The following is a 25,266-nucleotide window of genomic DNA, read 5'->3' as shown; positions in this document are numbered from 1 at the left end:
AATTATATTTTATTTGTAAGTATTTAATCTAGAAAGAAGGATGTTTGCCATAATGCAATGTATGTTAGGAATTTTCAGATTGTATTTATTCATGACTTGTGTCCTCTTCGAGCAATTACACTCAATTCATAATCGCCTACACTAGTGAAAAAGGATCCTTCACATTAATACCATAAAACAGCAGGAACTACAATGTGAGTCCAGGCACAGCAACCCCCAATAACAAATGAGCCAGGAAACTAGCAGGCAAGTCCCAGTGGAAAGTTGAGCAGAGGACCCTAACTTTGAAATGCTACTGGCACTTTTGATGTCGGTCCTAGAAATACTCTGATTATTTTTCTGGTACTAGCTGGAAATAATTATATTGTTAGTTAAGCAAATAAAGGCCCTCTAATTAGCAAACTTGAAATTTATATTAAATTATGAAACTCCCAGGGCCCAGTACTCTACCAGGTACTAAGGATACCCCGATACAAGGCACAGACCTGCCTTCAAGGAGCGCAGCCTTGTGTGGAACAGAGGCAGGCACACAGTGGCATTGCAGCATGCAGAACTACGGCAGGACTGCAGGAAAGACGAGTTTAAATAAAGAAAGCCACTGGAATGATGTCAGTGTGTTTGGTAAATGCAGCAGAAGCCTTGAGAAACTGCCTCAGAATTTTGAAGCACATTTATTTTTAAGCACCTGAAGCTCTTATCAAACAGTCCTATCAAACTTTCTTTCATCAGACACCTACCCAAGTCAACTGAACATAAAATCCACCACTAATTACAAATTCACGTATTAGGTGAGTAGTAATGAGATAACAGCTACAGAGGATAAATGGATTCAATTCTCTCCATCTCTACAAGTAATCTATAATGTGACAGGAGAGATATGAGGTAGAAACTTACTTTGGGAGGCCAAGGTGGGCGGATCATGAGGTCAGGAGATCGAGACCATGCTGGCTAACACGGTGAAACCCCGTCTCTACTAAAAACACAAAAAATTAGCCGGGCGTGGTGGTGGGCGCCTGTAGTCCCAGCTACTCAGGAAGCTGAGGCAGGAGAATGGCCTGAACCTGGGAGGCGGAGCTTGCAGTGAGCCGAGATCGCCCCACTGCCCTCCAGCCTGGGCGACAGAGCAAGAAAAAAAAAAATAAAAAAGAGGTAGAAACTTATTTGCAGAAAAGAAACAATTATTTGCATTTTAAGTTTACTGCTGTGAGTTTTGGAGATTTAGTCTTGAGACTTTCTTAATGCATGACATAGTTGTGGGTAGATAGAGGTTTGTTCTCTGACCAATTGACAACATCCTATAAATCTAACAACTTCTACCTCCAGGTCAACTGTTGAACCTGCAAGGAGCCTTTTCCCCAGATCTCTGACTTCCAGTCGGCCTTTCTGCCTCTTGTTCACTAGGGAGTACATCCTGGTTTCCTGTCCTTATGCCAAGTCTGACGAAACCCCAGGATGTCTGTCTGCTGGCTTAACTGGCCCTGGATCAGCAACTGTCCCCTGACCAGCAACCATCTACCCATTATACCTTTCACCGCCTCTGTTAAGCAGAAGGTTTGCCAGTATATGAACCAATACAATGAAAACACTAATATTGGGTTAACCAAGTCCCAGGAGAGATTTTATATGGAAAGGGACAAGTAATATACAAGTAAGACTAGAGACCAAGACTACTCACCTTTTTTTTTTTTTTTTTTTTTTTTTTTGAGACGGAGTCTCGCTCTGTCGCCCAGGCTGGAGTGCAGTGGCGCAGTCTCGGCTCACTGCAAGCTCCGCCTCCTGGGTTCACTCCATTCTCCCGCCTCAGCCTCTCCGAGTAGCTGGGACTACAGGCGCCCGCCACCACGCCCAGCTAATTTTTTTGTAGTTTTAGTAGAGACGGGGTTTCACCGTGGTCTCGATCTCCTGACCTCGTGATCTGCCCGCCTCGGCCTCCCAAAGTGCTGGGATTACAAGCGTGAGCCACCACGCCCGGCCAAGACTATTCACCTTTTACAGACCTGGCAAACCTGACTAAAAGGTGAGAGAGGTTTGGTTTACAAGGGGGAACGTTTGGATTCCTAGCCACTAGCTTTTACTTGGTCTGCCTGAGCGTCTCCACTATATATCATCAGGCTGTTCTTACCATTATTCCCCTGTAGGACACCTATCCGGAAAAGTTAACCAATTTGTAGCAACATTCTACAGTCAGATATCCTACTAGTTGCCAAGGATGGAAAGTCATCAGGAGACTTCCTGTCTGCAAGAATCTTATAATCTAGAAAATGATATAAAAGCAAGAAAACAGATAGCAACAATATGAAATAACTGTTAATTACATAGTTCTAAGGAAGAATAAAAGAGACATTGATTCTATTAACTCTCTCTTCCACGTGATTTTTTCCTTTTATAATTTCAGTTTATGTACGAGGATGGGGGATGGTATTAAGGGGTAGGTGTTCCTAGGGGTAGAATCAGCGTGTATGTACAGCATGTATACAAACCTAATAAGTGCCCTCTATGTGTTTTCAGATTTCATTGTAATTCCATTTTAAATAAGAACCTCTGTTGCTACAGCCTTAAATTCCATTATTCTTTTATCGACAATAACAATATTTATTGAGTGTCATCTGTGTGCTGGGAACATTCAAAATGCTGTGGATACAGAGGTGAAAAAGACAAAGATTCTGCTCTCATAGAACTTTGTTCTAATAAACTGAAACTCTTCTCTCCCCAGGCAGCCACAGGCGGCTGCGACTTACGTATTGTGTTCCCACAATCCCAGTGATGCTGTGCACTCCTGATACTTCATTTTTCTCTAACATATCAGAACAATATGGGTATTGAGCAGTATGTGTTAACAGTTGTCAATGGCAGTCTCTGGGATGGCATATCACAAGCTCAGGCAAAACCCTCAATTAGCATCTAAGTGTGTCTTCACAGGGCATATTAACTGGGGAGATAGACTATAAGAGACCCTCCCTGCTCATTGCTGTCAGATCACTGTAGAATAACCAAAACCAAAGTGAAAATTTTCAAGAGTGAATGGCTTATAGCCACTCCTTGAAGAGCAGCCTGGTTTGTTAGGAAGAGGGAGAAATCAATTTTAAAAAGATTTGGATGTCAGGTATTATGTGGGAAGAAGTTGAGGATACCATAAATGAAATCTGTGTTCACAATCCAGAATTGGTCCTTGAAAAATCTCTCTGTCTGTTATTTAAGAAATTGAAGAATAGAAATAACTTGCAGTATTTTTGGTGCTGTCCCAAACTGAAAACTGTTATTGGTGATGTTGGTCCTGTGACTTAAGACATGAAAACCACAACACAGAGAATGTTCCCCATCAGGACAAGGGCCAGGGTCAAGCCCGTTAGATGTCTTTACCTCTCTTCAGCCTGGCAGAGGTGCAGGTTGGGAGACAGGAATTAAAGGAAACAGTTCAATCTTTATCTTGGGAGTTCCTGACTGTCTCAGAAATGAGGATTTTGATATCTTAAGTTCTCAGGTATGATCAAAATAGTCATGACAAAAGTCAATCAGTTGCCAACCTCAAGACTTTATTTTGCAATGCCTTATGGAAAGTTCTGTGTATACTCTGCTTTTCTGATAAGCTGGTAATAAACTGGAGATCCCAACTGACAGATATTCTTTAAAGTACATCAAGGGTAATGTCTTTGTTTCAGAGGGGAGACGTAGAAATAGAGAGGAGAATGCACAAAGGTGGCTATTGCAGTAAGTTTTGTTCTCAACATGTTTGTGTCTTCCTGGCAGTAACAGAGCAGCAGCAGCCACAGATGGCTTGGAAGCCCATCATGCCCCAGACTCTGAGCAGGTCTAAACACAGAGAAATCCCACCATTTGTGACCCAGTTACAATAGTCTGTGTCACCTCCTCCATTCCCTCAGCTCCCACAAGGATGTCCTGTGCAGCAATCTTGAAGTCATTCCAGATATTGCTTTAACCTACCAGAACTTGTACTCCTTACATTTTGAGGTAATAATCTTATTAAAACAAATAAGTAGTACTGTCACTCTACAAGACCACCCAACTCATTTCAATTAGTGTCTGTCACTGTTAGAAAGTATGGCCGTCAAGTTTGTTTGCTTATTCATTTCTCCAGTGAACCATAACTGAGAATCTTGGTTGAGCCCACAAATATTACCCAAGCCCTGTATTAGGGACCAGAGATGCCCATTTTTCACAGAACTCACTACCTGGTGGTGAAGCAGACATGTTAAAAAATAAATTACAATATAGCATACCACATATAAAAAAAAAAGAGGTCAAGGACTGTACAGGTACAGAAAAGGGAGTTCCTCAGTGCCTTCTACAAGCATTAGGAAAAAGCTTCACCAAGTAAGTGAGGGCATTAGGTAATAGGGTGTCCTAGGACAATTAAGGTTTGTGTAACTGAGAGGAGGAGTAAATAAGGATATTCTAGCAAGGATTGAATGGCGTATATCAAAGGAGTGTTTCTAAAAGATTGAGCTGACTTGCCAAATGACATGAAATTTCCCCCTTAGTCAAAACCCAGCAATATAGTTTGGCTGTATCCTGATCCAAATCTCACCTTGAATTGTTACAGTCCCCACGTGTCATGGGAGGGACCCAGTGGGAAGTAATTAAATCTTGGGGATGGATCGTTCCCATGCTGGTCTCATGACAGTGAGTAAGTCTTATGAGATGTGATGGTTTTATAAATGTGGGTTCCCCTGCACAAGCTCTCTTGACTGCCGCCACGTAGGACATGCCTTTGCTTCTCCTATGCCTTCTGCCATGATTCTGAGGCCTCCCCAGCCATGTGAAACTGTGAGGCCTTTAAACCGATTTTTCTTTATAAATTACTCAGTCTTGGTATGTCTTTATTAGCAACGTGAGAACAAGCTAATACACACAGTATGCTGGAGAAAAGAGGAAATGAGCCTAGAGGCAGGTGGAGGGTTTGTAAGGAGAACAGCCATCCAATTAGATGTGCATTTTAATTAGACCCTGCCAGAAGTATGAAGGAAGATTGACTGGAAGGTGGGAGTCCAAAAACAAACAGACAAAGCACAGGAGACCAAATAGAAAGAATAATGATAGGTGAGTCAAGAAATTATGGAATCAAGGGTGATTTCTGGGTTTTCAGCTTGAACAAGTACGTTGTGACATTTGCTAGGAAGGGAAAGATGGGAGAGAAATGGATGAAGGGGTAGGCTGGAATCCAGAAAATAAATGGGAAAAGAAATGATACAGTAGAAGAGATCATGGGAAATCCTGTAGAAATGAGGAAATGTGGTGATTCAAAAGATAGCTCAGAAGTGACTGGTGAATTCAAAGATGTAGGGTATAAGCTACTCTCATTTCAAATGACTAATCACACATAGACTCAAATTGAATAAAAAGGCATTTACAATTAGGAAATAAAAATAATGATTTGACTTATTTTGATGACCCAGGATAACATCTACATCTTTTGTTAAAATAAGTCATTAATGGTTTATGAAAGATACTCCAACATGTTATTTGCAAAGCATCAGTGCCTCAAGATACAGCCTTTTTGTCCCTGTAACCCATTTGCAAGTAAAATGCCATAGTCTAAAATGTTTAGTATGTGAAGTTACAATTATTATACATTTTATACTTTCAAAAAACCTGCTCTCTGATCTTTATTAATTTACTCCTTTCCTCTCTCAACCTTTGTTTAATTTATAGTTCTGTTTGTCTTTTCCTTCCTCATTTAAGAAATCACTGACATTACCCATTCTTCAAAACAACCTACAACTTGATTCCTTGCATTCCAGCCTTTCTTTTCTTAACTTGCGTTATAAAGATTATTAGAATAGGCTGGACACAGTGGCCCATGCCCGTAATCCTAGTACTTTAGGAGGCTTAGGTGGGTGGATTACATGAGGTCAAGAGTTCAAGACCAGCCTGAACAACATTGTGAGACCCCCATCTCTACCAAAAAATGCAAAAATTAGCCAGGTTTGATGGCGCACACCTGTAATTCCAGCTACTTGGGAGACTGAAGTGGGAAGATCACTTGAACCCAAGAGGCAGAGGTTGCAGTGAGCTGAGATCATGCCACTGCACTCCAGCCTGGGTGACAGAGCAAGACTCTGTCTAACAACAACAACTATATCTATAGATACAGATATATAGGATTAATTGCATATACTATCATGCATTTCAATCATTATATATTAAATGTTCTCTCTTTAGTATTTCACTTCACATCTCTGCTGGATTGAGGATCTCAGGGAGTGTTTTACAGCTAACGTGTGCCAGACTTCCCCATCTCAGTCCCATTCTAGGCCAACTCATGATGCATGCCCTGTCCGGGTTCCAAGAGAGGTTTGGCGGAAGAATCCTTACAAACACCAAATCCTTGATCTGTCCTGAGGAAGCCTGAATCATCTGATTGGCCCCAGAATCACCCTGATTTTCCATGAATTCCCTCAGGCAAAGGTTGGCCCAGAATAAGACCAATGTAAAAGCCCAGGAGAATAGTGGAGCAGTAGACTAGCATCCAAGAATGGGGGAAAATGGTGAACTTTGCCCAGGAATTTGAAAGCATGCTTAATTCAGATTTATAGTATCTGACTCACATTCACAAATTTCCCTGTGCTCTTTCCTACAAAGGTTTTGTTTTTCCTTTTCTAACCTTTACCTTCTGCCTAAAATATCACTCCCTTTTTTCTCTTTCCATGCTGAAAATTCTGTGCCCTCTTTCAGCTACACTTTTGATCACTGAGATTATATGCTTATGACTTTCCAGCATTAAAGATTTCATTGACTGCTCAGTTTTTCTGAAGGTGTCTATTTAGACTAGTACCCCGAAATTTTAAGAGTTCAATAATATAAAATTTGTGAGTTATAATGTTTTGTACATAGTACAAATTACACCTACATTGCACTGCTTTCTAACTTAAAAACTACATTTCAAAAAGTAGTAAATTTGTGAGTTATTAAGAGGGAATAAAAACATCGAGTTTTACATAGTGTGAAATGGTAGTAATAAATGGAAAAAAAAGAAATTGCAGTTGCAAAATACTGCACTGAGACTAATCTTCCTCCCTCTAACATTTGAACATTCTTTTCTGTTCTGTTCATCTATTCATTTCAGTTTGTCATGAATGCTGCGAATATCTAGTAAGTTCCGACCACTTGCCAGGCCTTGTGCTAAGTTCTGGTGATACGAGATGACAAATAAACTATTCCTAACCTCTAGTAGCTCATAGTAGCAGGAAGAAAAACACATACATAAACAAATCATCTTTATCAAATGTCCAGAAAAATCATCTTAGCATCCAGAGGACCACAGGCAGCACCTGACACATAGTAGCAGTTAGTAAATATGTATCAAGGGGTCTGGACCCTACTACGGCCTTTGTCTCCAGCCAGGCAGACAGCCTTGGTCAAGTCAAGAAACCTCCACATACATTAACATTGAAGTGGAAATGTGTGTTCCATTCATTCAGCTAGCATTTATTGAGCACCTACAGTAGGTCAGACTGCTCACTGGTGAAACTCCAAAGTGAATAAAGCAAAGTGCTTTGTTAAGGACCTCTCAATCTAGCAGAGGGAAAAAAGCACATAAAGGATCAATAATGTGTGATTAAGACTATAATGGGAAAATGTGTAGAATAAAATGAGTGCGTGAATGAAGGAGAAACCGATTCAGCCTGAGTGATCAGAAAGTCTAAAGAGAGGAGGCAATGTGTCAGCTGCTCTTTGAAGGAGGAACAGATACTGGTGGGCTCATTCCTGAAGGACAGCCTAGCTTGAGAAGGGATGCAGAAGGGAAGGCATGCAGTGTTTGCACCATTATTCCTCATCTGCTGTGGGCATGAGGAAGGGCCAGATGATGCTTGGCGGTCTCATCCAGACTAGAGTATCAGTAATTAGCACCATTTGAATGTTTATGTCAAATAATTTGTGGCCCTTAAGACAGAGTTGGTGGATGTTTCCTTGTGTTCAATACATGAAAAGACTTTCAAATCTTTAATTAGTGTGTCTTTTATTTCCATTATTTGAAGATGAAAATGATTCAGTCAAAAAAATTTCAGCTCCAATATTAAGATTATCTTTTGAGGAAGCATATAAAAATAAAAACAATGACGATATCCAACTCTATCCACCCCTTCCCCAGTAGAAGTTGATATCTGGCTAGAATGAGCATTAATAAATAACCTAGAGGAATACAGTATTGTACGGTTTTATGTTTTCAACTTTTTATTAAAATTTTTACCACAAGTGAATAATTTTTGGTAAAATTTAATTTTTTTGTACTCTGTATTGGATATGATTTGCTTGCCTAATTAAAGTCTACCTGCTGATTATACTAAATTTAATATATTAATGTGTCTTTTCATTTCTAGAATAAGAACAAAGAAAAGGGACTATGGTACTACAGGGAGAGATAGTATAGACAATGCTTACAATCTTATTAAAACCTGTGGAGAAATTTCTTGGCATCTAATCTTCCCTCAGCCTAAGGCAAAAACCATACAATATTATAAGTCAGGTCAGAGCTTTTTAGTTTTAAATTTGTATTGGCTGCTTTCCTAACACATAAGCGCACAAAACAGTATCTGGCACATAGTAGGTTTTCAATAATCGTTTGCCGAATAAATTTTAAATGAAGTAAGGCACTGGGCACAATCCTCAAAGCACCTCTCTGTAGATACTAAAGGGTCAGGAAACAGCAGCAGCATGAGTACCAGCACACCAATATGGAAACACTTTTAGGAAATATTCTTAGAAACTCCATTTATAGGCAGTATTCATTTCAACTGCACTTCCTATTCCTACATGAATTTACCACTTTCTAAAGATTATTCAGCTTGTTAAGAGTAGATACTTATCTTCATAAAGCTGTGAACGACAAGCAAAAATGATTTAGGATCAGAGGAAAGGAAACTACCTTTTCTAAGTTGATGCTTTTTTTCTTGTTTTTTGTGTGAACATGACATTGATGCAACTAATAGTAATAATTCCTGCATGTGTTCTTGACACATCAACCCTCTGAAGTAAAGATCACACTACCTATGCAACAAAGTGTGATTACTCGGATTTTTAACAAAGGTTAATAGGAGTAATTTGGGGGTTTCTCCAGGTTTCTCTGCCTGTAGAATGGACAGGCACAGGAAAAGGATGATGATGAAAATATACATTCTTGAGGACTGAGATTGCAGACATGTAAAGAAATTGAGTGGTTGAAAGCTTTTAGTCTGTGATGGTGGTTCTCTGAAAAAAAGCTGAATTTTACTTAAATAGCATTAATATAAAAATACAGCTTCATATAATTGAAAAAGATCAATAATTTACTTATTTCTTTTTACTAACAAGAGATAATTTTTGAAAGAATTAAAGGAAAAAGCTTTTTTAAATAACGAAATAGTATTTAAGAAGGGAAAAATCAGTTTTAATTACTGCATAGGAAAAGGATTTTCTAGTTGATAACATAATGCCTAAAACAAGAAATGAGAGCTCCATGTAGCATTCTTTTTTTTTATATTCCTTTCAGTAACGAAATAGAATCTGTTCCCCTAATGAAATTCTATTTCATTAGAATTTTTGAAGCACCTGTCACCTATAATCATCAGTTTGTACGTATTTCAAGTTTTTCCGATGAGCAAATGGAATAATGCAGGGTCCATATGTCCACATGTCTGGGAGGAAAGATTCCACGTGGTTTTTGGATTACCTGTCTGGACTCTTTATCCCATTTATTGCTTGGAATATGTCACCTTCTGTCAATCTAATTACTCCTCTAGGAAATGGCTGTTCTCAGCTCACAGTATGACAATCGCTGTCTTGTGAAAATATCCCAGAAGCCTCTGTAGTTGATGGATCTACCTCAACAGTGTCACTCTGTTGTGGAAAGCTGACTTCAGTATACAGGCTTGCTCAAGATTTACTTGAGTTCTCTGAGGAAAGAGTTTCTTCAGATACGTAAGGAGAGAAGCTGGTGGTTTTAGGAGATCTTGCCTTATCTTGACATACATGAATAAATCTTTTCAAAACCTAGTCAGTCAGCTGAGAGACAGTATATACATCTAGGACTCCCAGCCCCTGTAAAAGAATAACAATTGAAGTACCTACATTACCTGACCAGTGACACTTGTAAAAGATCAGAGAAGCTTTCAAAGGCCAACAGCGGAGATTTTGATTTTGCTAGAAAAGAGCCCGAAGGAATAATGCTTATTTATCCATTTAGTCAGCCCTTTCGTTCATATCGACTATTCATTACTGTGATAAAGACAGACTTGGCTGAATCTAACAGAAATTCTTTTGTTATCATTAAACAGCTGTAGATTTTTAATATAATAAAGATAAAACTGCTCTTATAGTTCCACATTCACACTATGATATTCAAGTTTGTGCCATCACTTCCATTTTCAGAGCTTTATAATTCCACCATAATCATTTGTTCTTGGCAGAAATGTGTTATACAAGCACTCAGCTGAGGATAATATTTTTGAACATTTTTTTCAATGTTCTTTCTGGTTATGTGATTATGGGAATTTGGAACTCAATATTAATTTGCTCTTCAGCTTTGTGTTTGTATATCTCAAAATGCTCTTTTTTAAATAACACAATTTAACTTGAATCATTACTTAGATTCGGGTGATATTCATAGCAAGATAATGCAGTCAGATACAAGAAGAGTGTATTGGGAGAAAATGGGCCACGTTTTTCCTTCTCCTCATCACTGCCATTTCCTTTGTGACTCCATGCCACCTGCCTTGTTTGTTTAATAGTTTATATAATTCTTCAGGTACAAAGTGAGCCACTGACCTAATTGGTTTTTTTCATTCATAAACTGATGTGTTTTATTGACCAATGTGCATTCCAACTCTTGACTAAAATTGGACATCTAAGAAAATCAATATTTTAGCTATATTTTCATACTTGAAATTTTCCCTCAGCCTAATTTTTTTTAATTTCTACTTTTTCTTTTTTTTTTTTTTTTTTGAGATGGAGTCTCACTCTGTTGCCCAGGCTGAAGTGCAGTGGTGTGATCTCAGCTCAGTGCAACCTCTGGCTCCTGGGTTCAAGTGATTTTCCTGTGTCAGCCTCCCAAGTAGCTGCGATTACAGGCACGCGCCACCATGCCCGGCTAATTTTTTGTATTTTTGGTAGAGACAGGTTTCACCATGCTGGCCAGGCTTCACTCGAACTCCTGACTTCGAGATCTGCCTGCCTCGGCCTCCCAAAGTGCTGGGATTACAGGCAAGAGCCACCACACCTGGACAATTTCTACTTCATTTATTTCAGTGTCCAGTGTACTACTATAGTTACATATGAGTGAGAGAGATCTAGTCTGCACTCATCACTTCACATGGGTGGGAAAACGGGGGGGAAAGGCAGGCCCCACACTGTCTCCAGGCAGGAGGCAAATACTGGTTGACTGACCTTGGGCCATCATGCTTGGCCATATGGGTTTGAGACCTGGCATAGGTTTACCTAATCTCTTCATGGAAGAGTTGTGAGAGATAATGGGTTAATAGTTGTGGAGATCTTTCAACAAAGTGTAATTGATGTTTGAATTTTTATAAACCAAACACAATATCTACCCCCTGAAAGCTTTGTGAGAATATTTAGCACACATGTATGTGCCAGATGGATTGTAATGACAGTTGATAGGCCTCTCCTCACCCTTGCGTTCTGTTGTCAGAAATCTGCATATCAAAACAACTATAATTTTTACAATAAGATTTATTGGTTAAAAGATTTGGGTGCACACTGAAAAATCTACTGCCTGGATAAGACTATAAATTAACATTATGGAAGGCTTTAAATTAAAGGTTTATATAAGAAAATTATTGGCAGGGTGCCATGGCTCATGCCTGTAATCCCAGCATTTTGGGAAGCTGAGGCAGGAGCATCACTTGAGTCTAGGAGTTCAAGAGCAGCCTGGACAACATAATGAGACCCTGATTCTACAAAAATAATTTTTAACCAGGTGTGGTGGTGCACACCTGTAGTACCAACTGCCCAGGAGGCTGAGATGGAAGGGTTGCCTGGGCCTACAACGTGGAGGCTGCAGTAAGCTATGACCACGCCACACTGCATTCCAGGCAACAGAGCGAGACTCAGACTCAAAAAAAAAAAAAAAAAAGAAAGAAAGAATATTTTTAACATGTCTTATAGATAACTTTTGAAAAATATCAAATAATATTTTCTTGATCTTACCTATTTTTCTCTACACAAATGAATTCTAATGAAAAATATGTGGAATATAATGCAAAACACTCAAAGTATTCTTAAAAGCTCAAAGATATGCAGAGATCAAAGCAGAAACACATCATAATATAACAGTTATCAGCCAGAAGAATGTTTTTGTGGTTGAGATAATAAGAAAAGAGTATGAAGCACAGGAAGTTAAGTTAGTAAATAAAATTATTATTCTAATGTATTGTGATGTGCTTTATAGTATTATTGTAGAAAGTCTCTAAAAGTACTTGTTATGAGTGAAAAATGATGCCTGTAGATCCACGATAAGGGGACAGGTGGCCCCACCAATTATAAATTCCCCAGGATTGTAAATGTATATTTTATCATACTGTGTCAAAATATTCATTTTAATATTCAAACATTTTACCACATAATAAACTGTAACCATATGTTTATTTGTTATATTATACCACTATAACATTAATAAATATTTACAGAGCCACTGTGTATCCCAGATATATTAGAAATGATAGCTTTCTTGATTTTTGATTTTAAGTGAAAATATTCAGTGCCTCAGAAACTAATTTTAAATAATGTTACATTTGTTGCACATTGATAAGAGCCAAGGAGTTCAGATTTTTAAGACCGACACTCCCCTTTTTAACTCATGTTGTTTTATTTATTTTCCCCAATTGCATGAATTAAAGATGGGGTGTTATCTCAGCTTTGAATTCCTTAGCTTGATGTCGCAGCTTTTGCTTTATTTGTATGTGAATTCTGTCTTTAATAAAGATGAGCTCTGCTGAACTTTCCATTAATGAGAGACACTTAGGTATGCATCTGTTTATAACGGATCTTGGTGGTACCAGGAAAATTCAGAAATGTTGCTAGTCTATTAATAATTAACATGACAAACTGTATGATTAATCAGAAGTTTTATGATCTCTAAAAACATAACATTATCTCTGTAAATCGAATTGCATACAATTAAGTTGACAACCATTAGTTAAAAAAAAAAAGCAGGCCAGGGTGTGGTGGCTCAGCCTGTAATCCCAGCACTTTGGGAGGCTGAGGCAGGCAGATCACATGAGGCAAGGAATTTGAGACCAACCTGGCCAACATGGAGAAACCCGTTCCCTACTAAATATACAGAAATTAGCTAGCCATGGTGATGTACCCAGCCACTCAGGAGGCTGAGGCAGGAGAATCACTTGAACCCAGAAGGCAGAGGTTATAGTGAGCTGAGATCGCTCCACTGCACTCCAGCCTGGGGGACAGAGCAAGATCCTGTCTCAAATTTAAAAATCCAAGTAAAACTCAGGACTCCTAACTTATACTTTTTGTGTTACAATGTTACATTAGTATTTATTCTTCTGTGACAGCTGAGACTAGACCAGACCCACATCCAGGAGACAGGAGTTCAAGATGAGGCACTGACTTTTTGCTTTCATGTGTCAGTCTCAGGGTGATTCCTACTCAGCTGAAAAACTAGGAGGAACCCTTGCTAGTTTGGTAGTTATTGACTTGGTTACCTGTTTTCAGTGTTCTTCGTCGTCCTTACTCAGCTCATCTGTTTTCACTTTTCTTTCCACCTGTGTTTAGGAAGGGACCTTCTCAGTATTATAAATTTTGATAAGATTTTCACATATATAGAACCCTAACAAACAAAAGTAGTTCTCCATGTAAGCACAGCGTCTGAGCATTCTTCACTGATGCTTGGTGGGGATATTAGCTGTGTTCTCTTACACCCTTTAGCTGTCAAGTACATCAGAAGTGGAGGCTATGGGGACAGGACACCACTAATGCCAACCATTAGTTTAAATTCACACTTGGATCTGTTTCCAACATTTCTGCTTTTGTTATCATCACAGGTTCGGAAATCATTGTGTAACGTCCTGATTTCTAATTTTTCTGTGGGAAGAGAGTGTTGCAATTTGCCACCTTAATTGTATTCTGCTGTAATTGTCTCTCACTAGATATTTGAAGCACGTATGAATTCTGTATCATGAAACCTGAGTCCTTATACCCTCTGTTCATTGACTGAATTTAGTTGCAAGAGGAATCTTTCACTTTTATTTTTTTAAACTGCTGATGAGCACTCGATTGAAATGACTCAGTTTTCATCTGTGGTTTCTTTTCCCTAATAGAATAAAGCATATGTAATAACCTGAAATACTGGACAGCTTGAACTTCTTTAATGCCCCTGAATGTCTCTTACAGCCTTTGTCTAGGTTTGAACTTTCCAAATTATGTATTTCAGACGTTGAGAAAGAAGGGCCTTAATGGCTGTGACAGCCCAGACCCCGATGCGGACGATTCCGTAGGTCACAGCCCTGAGTCTGAGGACAAGTACAGGAAAATTAACGAAGATATTGATCTAATGATCAGCAGGCAAAGATTGTGTGTAAGTACTCAGAACACCCTTCATTTTTTTTACTCTTGATATTTCTCTGAACCTGGCAGGCATTGAACAAGAAAGAAAACAAAGGCTGTGAAAGCCCCGATCCCGACTCCTCTTATGCACTCACCCCACGCACTGAAGAAAAATACAAAAAAATTAATGAAGAATTTGATAATATGATCAAGAGTCATAAAATTCCTGTAAGTACCGAAGGTAGATGGCTGGTCTGCTGATAACTGCTGCAGTAACATACCTTAACCCTCTCAGTGATGGCTTTCTCTAAGACTCTTCGGAAAGTCAAACAGATAAATAGCCATCTCATCCCACAGGCAGCTCATTTAGAAAGCAAACCCTAAAGGATGCTGAGATTATGTAGTCTAACAGAGTTGCCATCGAAAAGTTCATTCTGAGGTAGAACAGTTCACAGCAGAAGAGAAAGATTTATGAGACACACCCTGAATTTACACAATCTTTTAAACACACAGTCCGTGCAAATCACAATACACGAGTAAAACACTGGAACCTCCTTCCAAGCAAGTTTGAGAATTGCTATAAAATACATAGATTATGCATTGTTTGCTGAGAGCAGATACACAAGTGGGTCAGCAATTCTTTCATGTAAACTGACAATCATCACCTAAATAAAAGCTGATTTCTGAATAAAACTTCAGCCCCTCTCCCTATACATGAAATTTAACAACAGCACTGAAGGGTTAAAGCTAATGCTCGCTGCAGGGAACAGACTGCATGAAACCTAATGGTAAGATTTCAATATGTTTGTGTGCTGGGGTGATTTTAAAGCTTTATCAGAATATTATCCGCTTTGCCACCAACATTTTCCATGCTTTAACATTTGGCTAATTTTTGTTTTAACCAAATGAAAAAAATTCTAACAGTCAATCATATGCCTTGCCAGATATTTAAGAGAAATAACTGCATGTATTATTTTGTTGTCCACATATATAGGAGGAAAGTACATACTTTTTATTAGATTCTGTCATCAATCAAATAATGTTAATTTTGTGGCTTAAAGGGGTGAAACCCAAGGCTCACATGCCTTCTGAATAACTAATGTTAGTGTCTGAACCTTAATTGTATACAAGGTCCTCAGTAGGCAATCAGTTCCTTTTGAAAAAAGTTCATTTTTTGTAAGTTAGCGTAACAGCCTAAACCTGAGAATTGAGAGAGACTGAAGTGAAAATATGTTTTGGTGATTACAAATGCAGATATATGGGGACAAAACTCGAAGCCAAATTCACAACTGCACTCACAAGATAAATTAATACTTTACCATAGTAGCTGCACACTCAAACCTGAATTGAATTAAATTGAACACTTTAAAACTTATTTACAAAATGTGTGCCTATTAAAATTTCTATCCTCATAAATGCCTATCTGCTTCTTTTGTTGAATGAAATGTCCCCAGTAGAACTTTTGCTGAGTCAGAATTATTAATACACTGTATCATGAAAGAAAGCTAAGTGCTATAAATTCTTAAAGGTTTCATAAAACTGAGTATTATATGCACGCATTCATAGTGGGCACTTTATGAAATGGAGTATTTAGTATTACATGCAGCCATGCATACTTGTTATGTCCAGAATTATTAAATGATAAAATATCCATTGGTGTTTTATTTTGCCCAGAAGAAAAAAAGAAGCGGCTCATTTGTGCCAATATTTATTTATTTATTTATTTATTTATTTATTTATTTATTTTGAGACGGAGTTTCACTTGTGTTGCCCAGGCTGGAGTGCAATGGCGCGATCTCTGCTCACCACAACCTCTGCCTCCTGGGTTCAAGCAATTCTCCTGCCTCAGCCTCCCGAGTAGCTAGGATTACAAGCATGCGCCACCACGCCTGGCTAATTTTGTGTTTTTAGTAGAGATGGGATTTCTCCATGTTGGTCAGGCTGGTCTCAAACTCCTGACCTTAGGTGATCCACCTGCCTGGGCCTCCCAAAGTGCTGGGATTACAGGCATGAGCCACTGCGCCATGCCATTTGTGCTAATTTTTAGTTCTTATGGTCTGAGTTTCTCTTGCTATATAATACGCTGGTGTGGAGCAGCTGTGCACTAAGGTTTCTTGGGTGTAGGATGTTAAGGCAGAGTACCTTAGGTGTGTCAGATAGTAAGAATCCCCTGCACAGTTGGAATAAAGACGGATATATGCAGTACTGCTGATCACTCAATGGAGGCGATCATATAGGTGGAGTTTTAACCCCTAAAGTTCTGGGGGAATGCACATTGGATCATTTTTCTCATACTTTAGGGAGAGAGACATGCAATACACACCTGGATTCCCTCACAGGATTTCAGCCTGTCATGTAAAGAGTTCAAAATCAAGAAACGTGATTTCTTAAGGGGTGCAGTGGTGTGTAGTAGGGGCTGAAAAACCACATTAGAGTTTACGGGCAGAGCTGTGAGTAGGAGCCACCCAGCTCCGAGCTATGCCACAGAGTCTCCATCTCTTTAGTAAGTGCTTCAGTCTTCACGATGAAAAGCCCAGTTTTTGCACATCGCTCTGAGTTACTGGAAGTCAATTTTGTTGAAAGTTTCCACAGCTGCTAAAACATTTACAGCAGGGCAAGGACACTCTGCCCTTTGTATGTAGAGAGTGTCTCCACCTCTTTAAAAACATTACAAGACTGTTTTTCTATTTCGAAGACCCAGTTTGAAGAGTTTCCCTTTTAAAACAGAAAATTTAATATTGCAGTCACCTGTTGGTATACTATAATTTATGCCCATATTCCTCAATTACATGAAATAATTCATGGGTGATTTGGAACTGTGTCGACCAGCATTTCCTCATGTTGGGTTTGCCATTGTTCATGCTGGGCTTCACAGCAAGAGAAAACACCTCCGTCTGAGGAACCAGCGTAAGTTAGGAAAGGGGCTGAATGAATGAGAGGCGGGTGCAAGTTGGTTGACAGTAAAAGGGAAGGGAGGAAGTAGAAAGAAACAGTATATATTTTCTTCAAAATAATGGGCTGTGAAGAGAGAGAAATAATGCTGTATGTAGCATCAAGGGAGGAGTTAAAATGAAAGCCCTTGAGATCATTTACATGCAGAGGAGAAGTGCTTAGAGGAAGGAAAAGATTGAACATACAGGTACAATGGAGATAAAATGGCAAAGCTTCTCAAGGAAGGGAAGGAGGATGGGACCTAAGCCAGATGGCGTTACAGATGGAGCCAAGTGTAGCTAAGGTGATAGCTGGGTGGAATTACGCTGAGTAGGTGACCATATAATGACCTCCATTTTATTTTTATTTATTTTTTTTTATTTTTTGAGATGGGGTCTCACCCCGTGCCTCAGGATGGAGTGCAGTGGCCTGATCCTGGCTCCTCTCATCTTCCGCCTCCCAGGTTCAAGTGATTCTCCTGCCTTAGCCTCCCAAGTAGCTGGGGCTACAGGTGCCTGCCACCAGGTCTGGCTAGTTTTTTTATTTTTAGTAGAGATGGGGTTTCACCATGTTGGCCAAGCTGTTCTGGAACTCCTGACCTCAAGTGATCTGCCCGCCTCGGCCTCCCAAAGTGCTGAGATTACAGGTGTGAGCCTCCATGCCTGGCTATTTTGTTTTTTAATATATTTAGTTTAGCTTCTGTAGTTAATTAGGGAAGGGGGAAGCAGATGCTTGAAAAAGAACCGAGAAGTTAGACATCATGAGGAATAGGAGATGGAGAGGGAATGAACAAGTCCATGATAGACTTGTCAGGCAGCCTTGAGGGAATTTAGATAACCAGCATTGGTACTCACAAGTCATCAGAGTTGTATGATTTTTTTTTTTCCTCTACTAGGGCCCAGCAGCTGGTAATGGTTAATCAAAATTTAAAGGTGTCATTAGTGGCAAAAAAAGGGTGGGGGGGAGATTCAGCTCAATCATTCACATTAAATGAAAAAGGGCCCATTAACTAAAAATATTTTACTTTAACTATTTTATTTGATTTTTTTATTGGACTTTTCCTTGTGGTAAGTTTGGGAAAATAGTGGGCTTTGGATAAGAATTCAGATACTTTTCCGATTATGACTCACTACAGTAACCATGATCACTTTGCTCAGGGATAGAAACTAAAAGATTTTTAGCTGTCATGTCTGTGTCCTTCAAAGCTGGGACCGGCTTCATGGGCCCTCGACTTGGCCCTGTTCTCATAGGGCTGCACTTGGTTAAATACTCTGCTGTCATTGTCTTAAAGTTCTTAATACTTTTTTAAAAAGGGCCCCCACATTTTCATTTTGCACTGGGCCCTGAAAATTACATAGCCAGTTCTGCTGACAGCATTTTATTTAATCACCCCAAATTCTCTCTTTCTTCCTATCTTGAGTGTTTGTAAAAGTTGGAGCCTGGCCCTGAAGTCTTTGCAAGTTTGGTGTTTTTAACTACTTTTTGGCTTTCATTTTTTAGACAAAAAAAAATTGTTTAAATGTAAATGCTTTCAAGTTTCCTAATTTTGAAAAGTCAAGGAGAAAAGGAATAATGCCAATTTCTTGGAAATATTTATATGTGATTATAGCATTTGCATTCCCTAAAACGTTTAGAGCAGCTTTGTCTCTTCATGGATACAACTATTTCATGCCTTAGATAAGGAAATCAAGGTCAAGGGAGATTAAATGACCTGCCTGGTTAAATGGCAATTTATTACATAACATGGACTGTAACTGAGATTTCTGATAGAAAGGCTAGTGTTTATTCTGATTCTCTGAAATATCTTCTCAGTGTGCTCATTTCTAATTTGCTTTCAAAATTATTATAGATAGTTCCTTTAACTCAGAAACAGAAAATCTAATACTGTATGTTCTCACTTAGAAGTGGGAGCTAACCGATGGGTACACATGGACATAAAGATGGAAATAATAGACACTGGGGACTCCAAAAGAGGGGAAGGTAGCAGGGTGGGGTGAAGTTTGAAAAATTAGCTCTTAGGTACAATGTTCACTATTTGGGTAATGGGTACACTAGAAATCCAGTCCCCACCAGTATGCAATATATCCATGTAACAAACATGCACATGTATCTAAAATAAAATTAAATTTTAAAAAATTATTATAGGTAGTTCTTGATACAGATAAGGAAACAAAGCAAAAGATTAATATAATACAAATTATCTTGGTATATTCTATGAATTTTGAAATTTTCAACTATACTCTGATACCATAATTATATTTGACTGCTTATCCAATCACAAAGTACTTTTATAATAATCATTATCATCCAATTGTTTCCGATCCAGAATTCTAGAAACTGAAGAATTAATTCTTGGGGGTAATAGAGAAAGGAAGGAATAGAATGACTTTCACTGACCTGGTTGTTTGGATGGTCCTGAACTCATTACATAATTATTAATAATTCTCTTTATTTTGGATGTGCATATAATCACCCAAGGGTGAGGGGATATGGGCTTTGCTATCTAATGAGACACAACCAACATTCTATAGCATATTCGGGGAAGATATAGTTTTAGAGCAGATCCTTAGATACCTAGTAACAGTTAAACATTTATAAGTGGTAACAGTGAATTCAAATTAAAACATTTGTAGCCCAGAGATGGCTTTAAATACCAACTCTAAGCAAATATGGAAAAGGGGAGTCTTTAAGATTTATTTTTTCCTAAAACCTCAGACACTCCAGTGTAGATACTCACCCACATTTCATGAGAACCCATTTAGCTTATTATTTACGTGGTCCAAAGATAATAAGCTTCTAATATCTAGCCCTTATTCACTTAACAGAACGATTTCTGACTACAGCATTTTATTTCTATCCAAAAACTTATACTGTGTTGCTTAGTGTTTTGGTGGCAAAAGCAACAGACTCAGTCACTAGTTAGATGTCCTTGGGTTACTTACTTAATCTTACCAATTTGAAAAGGAAAGAATTATACCTATGGTCAAGGGATGTTTAAAGGGTTAAATCATATCATGTATGTCAACTATACAGCACAGTGCCTGCTCAATAAATAATATGCAGTAAATAGAAGCTTTACTTTTGTGTTAGTAGAGTGTCTTCCTAAAAATTCTCCTTTGAAGAAAAATCTTAAGTTCCTATAATAAGAAGTAGAGTAGGCTCTGCATTGCCTCACAGCAAAAGGGCACTATTTAACCAACCAACATCATAAATGATTTTATAACCAAGGGAAAAGAAGAGCAGGAGAAAGAGATCAGGATATGGGCAAGGGGCAGGACAAATTGCAGGATTAAATAGGGTGGTCAGGCTGGGCCTCCAAGAGAAGGCCAGATTTTGAGCAGAGACTTGAAGGAGGTGATGCAGTTTGTCATGGAAATGAGGCAGGGAGGCAGAAGGTGTTAGGAGATGAGATAATGGAGGTTGGCAAAAGCTAGAACTTAATAGGGCCTGTGGACCCTTGGAAGAAAAAAACTCTCATCTTGAGTTTTTATTCTAAGATGAGAGCCCTCACAGGGTTTTGAGCAGAGCAGTGTTGGCATGACTTAAGCTCTTAAAGGGTCAATCTAATTTCTGATTTGAAAATACAAAGGATGGCAAGGACCAGAGCAGGTAAATCTGTTAGGACGTGACTGCAGTTATCTAGGCAAGAGATGGCACTACATGAGCCAGCATAATAGTCACACCCTCCAGTCATTTTGATACCCAAAGATAGTCCAACAGATTTCCAAAATGCTCCCTAAGGAGACAGTCCCACCCCTGTAGAGTACCAGTGTTCTAGATCTAGAGAGTTACTATTATGGCCCAAGGTTGCAGCAGGAAACAGATGGCAAACTCTAAAGGGTAATTGAAGAGAGTTTGTTAAAAGGACTGTTTACAGATGGGTAGAGTTAAGGGAAACCTGAGAGAATAATGAAGTACATTAGGGCTTGCAACCTAGAAGCTGTTCCTATCTCTAGGCCTGAAAGAGTAAGTGGAGGGGAAAAGTACCAGATCACAGCAAGATCTATGTGTATAGGAGAGAGCAACTCAAAAAGAGACCGTGGTATTCACTAGAGAAACGCAGTCTCAGCCAGCCTGTGGCCCAGCAAGGATGATGCCACTATAAAAAAATACGCTGACTTCGCTCCCCTCCTGCTCTCTGTGCTATTGCTGGTGCCTCCTCCACTGACCAGTGGGAAGCCAGAGGGCAGGAGAGCCCGGTTGATGCAGTCTGGAGGGTCAGCTCCTGGGCACACAGCAGAGTGAAGGGGCTAGAGAGTGGGTCTGGATGGAGCAAGTGGAGTATATACCCAGTAGAATCACTTTACTTTGTTTTCTTGGGTATGCTAGAGCAATCCTAATTTGGCCTTTTAATGAAGGAATACAATATTTTATTCATGCTATAGACTTTGACTTTACAGCATATGCTAATTTTTTGTTGTTAAAAGGGGCTGGACATGTAAGGCTAAATTCATTATTTGATGTCTTATCAAACATTTATATTCCATTATGTCATGATGTTTATCCAAAAATTATTTCCCCTGTTTACTGTAGATAAAGCCTAATAAAGACTGACCATATTACTTATATCACTTGAACATTTTTATTTCCCTCTAAAACAATGACAGATTGGGCCAGATGCGGTAGCTCACGCCTGTAATCCCAGTACTTTGGGAGGCCGAGGTGGGCGGATCACCTGAGCTCAGGAGTTCAAGACCAGCCTGGGCAACATGGCAAAACCCCATCTCTACTAAACATGCAAAAAAATAGCTGGGCATGGTGGCACGTGCCAACCACTACTTGGGAGTGGAGGCAGAGGCAGGAGAATCACTTGAACCAGATAGACAGAGGTTGCAGTGGGCAGAGATGGCACCACTGCACTCCAGCCTAAGCAACAGAGTGAGACTGTCTAAAAATAATAATAATAATAATAATAATAAAAGTAAATATAAAATAAAATACAAATGAAAAATCAAAGATGTGTGAAAGAAAAGAGTTTTGAATGTAAAGCATTTGCTGTTGTCAAGATTGACATGTCCAGAACATGGAAGAAAAGAAAAATGGGAAATAAATAATAAGGGAGCATAAACATAAACTAAGAAAAGTATTGTGATCATCACCAAGATAAACAGAGAAATATTACACAGCAAGATGTATGATGCAGGCCAGCCAACCAAACAGTAACAGAAAGTGGATGTTAGCACTAAGGGAAAACAATAGTAAAAACAAAATGGGACCAAAAAAACCAACCAACTGAGCCTCATGCACATATGCATTTAAATTTGCACAATAACTTATTGAGAACCCCCAAGGGAATGCCTTAATGCCTTCTATAAATCCTATTCCATATATATGTCCATTTTATATTAAGAATGCCATAGACTTTGATACCATATGAGTTCTCTGGCATTATATTCAAAGAGTATTTTTACTTGTAATGCTTACAAAAAGTAGCTACAATTATGTTCCTATGTTCATCTAGTTAGTACAGCAGAAACATAAACATGATTTTGCTTAAATTGACAAAATAATTTCTCAAAAATCAATCATTGAAACCTGGATTAATCTAATTAGACATCCACACAGCTTCAGTCCACTAAATATTTGCCAACTTTCACAATTGAGATACAGGTCTTGCCATTTGTCAGTGGCGGTACATACCAAAATATGAAGCGTAGTGTTTTCTGAATTATCACTTTAAAATGTGAATTATTGAATGATACATGCTCTGTTGAATCCTATATGTTAAAACGCCTATTATCTTTAGAGTTACTTTTAAAACACAGACTTTAAAAAATGATAATTAAGGTATATGTGCTATGCACATGCTTGGAGATGATTTTCTATCATTAAACTTCTACATAAATATGCTTCAATAAGCAATTAAATCAAAAGCTTCGGTTTGCATTTTAATCCTTTTTCTCTGTGAAGTCATCACAATCAGGCACCTTTGATCCTGCAGTCATTTCTGGCACCAGATTCAGATATCACAAATGAACAATTACTACTTAATAGAATGGAATCCAAAGACAATGGAGTCTAATGAAACGGGGCTTTGTTTTAAACAAAAGTGAAACGTTTTTTAATGGTTGGAAAGAAGGAGTTCTAAGCACATTTAAGAAATCGATTTATGATCTGAATGTCTTGAGAGCTCTTCTTAATGGTCTTCTAGACACAAAGTAGTTTGGAGTGTAGAATTTTTCTTGGAAAAATAAGGGCTGTCTGTCTTGAAGAGCTTCTGTTATTAATTCTTTTCTTTTACCTATGTTTTGTTTTCTGTTCCTGCAGGCTGTTCCACCTCCCAACTTCGAGATGCCAGTCTCCATCCCAGTGTCCAGCCACAACAGTTTGGTGTACAGCAACCCTGTCAGCTCACTGGGAAACCCCAACCTTTTGCCACTGGCTCACCCTTCTCTGCAGAGGAATAGTATGTCTCCTGGTGTAACACATCGACCTCCAAGTGCAGGTAACACAGGTATGTCCTCATAAGGATGTAATGCTAACAAATAGTTGGAAGGAACCATTTTCGGCAAAGCCAACACTGCTTAATCTACGAGATGTTTTCTGGTTTTCCACTTACTCCCCTTCATGGCTTAGCATCCACCCCGGAGCTAGGTCTCCTGCATGATAGAGCCTAAACTCTTTAGTATGTTTTTCGAAATCTTTCATAATCTGCCATTTATCTTTTTCATTCTGTCACTTATCTCCTCCTGTGGCTATATTTTAACCACATACTCTCAAACAGGATGTCAGATATCCTTTCTCCACACTTGTACTTCTGCTCGTCCTCCCTGCCTAAAATGCCATTTTCCCTCTTCCTCCTGGCCAAGCTACCACTTCTGTGAAACCTTCCCCTGTGTTCTGTGATAGTATTTATCCCATTTAGTTATTTATTATTTGGGTCAATTTTTGTTTATTTATACAGTAACTTATCCCACAAAGGACTTAGGCAGAAAGGAAATATGATAAGATAGCATCATTTGTAAGACATGTGAAATAAAAACAAAGCTGAGTCAGAAATGAAGTTAATTAAACACATGTACACCTGCCACGAATTTGTCTCTGCACTTTTACTTGGTGTTGTTCAATTCACAGTGTCCAATAGAAAAATAAATTATTGCTCAGAAAAAGTTCATCCATTCTTAGTACTTAGAACAATCAAAATACATTATGATGAATTGTATTTAATATATGTCTATTTTGATACTGGATTTAGAGAACATTTAAGGGAAGAATGTTCTCTTGATTTGCTAAACTAACAGTAGGAACCAAGTCAATGAGTATTGAATATAACAAAATTATTCCTTTATATTTCCAGAAGCAGCATCAAAAATAATTGTATTTCTAAGTCACATACAGCAAACCATTATATATTTGCATTTCATATTTTTAAAAGTACTCCATAGGAAATTTTTAATATATCTCACATACACATGGCTGTATGAAAGTAGTTTATTCATGGAAGAATTTTCCTGTAGAATGCTTATATATCTGCCTTACAATTAGAACCAAACATGTATTACTATTTTTGTTACAGAAGCTTTATATAGAAAATACAATTAAATTCATCCAAATAAAAAATTTTAATAAATCTTGAGTCTGGGAAATGTATACAAAGGACTTCATTGAGCCATTCTCTTGACTTTTGAATATATTTGAAAATTTTCGTATGAATTTTCAGTAACCACATGTATTCCTTTCAGATCATAGTCGAATGCAGTTCACTTTCCTATTTGATAAACTCATGCTCATTTTTTTGAATTTGATACTGTATTTCCAAAATATTATCTGATTGGAAATAATAAACATTTGCTTAAACTGTAATGAAGGCCAGATGCGGTG

The 25,266-nt window shown here is 38.5% G+C and overlaps 1 protein-coding gene across 16 annotated transcripts in view; it reads left to right on the top strand.

Annotated features, from left to right (window-relative positions):
• MEF2C (myocyte enhancer factor 2C) overlaps positions 1-25,266 on the top strand; it is a 170,004-nt gene that overhangs the window by 113,205 nt on the left and 31,533 nt on the right. For 15 of the 16 annotated variants that reach the window (XM_030816675.1, XM_030816638.1, XM_030816631.1 and 12 more), the window contains 2 exons: positions 14,402-14,545; positions 23,713-23,899. In XM_030816675.1, coding sequence (XP_030672535.1) covers positions 14,402-14,545; positions 23,713-23,899 — 331 coding nt within the window. Of the gene's footprint in view, positions 1-14,401; positions 14,546-14,604; positions 14,743-23,712; positions 23,900-25,266 lie in introns of all 16 variants that reach the window. The other variant, XM_030816699.1, reaches the window with a different exon arrangement.

Source organism: Nomascus leucogenys, chromosome 2 (genome assembly GCF_006542625.1).
Source record: "Nomascus leucogenys isolate Asia chromosome 2, Asia_NLE_v1, whole genome shotgun sequence".
Lineage (NCBI taxonomy): Eukaryota > Metazoa > Chordata > Mammalia > Primates > Hylobatidae > Nomascus > Nomascus leucogenys.
The sequence above is the reverse complement of the archived record's forward strand: the minus strand, read 5'-3'. Positions and strand labels throughout refer to the sequence as shown.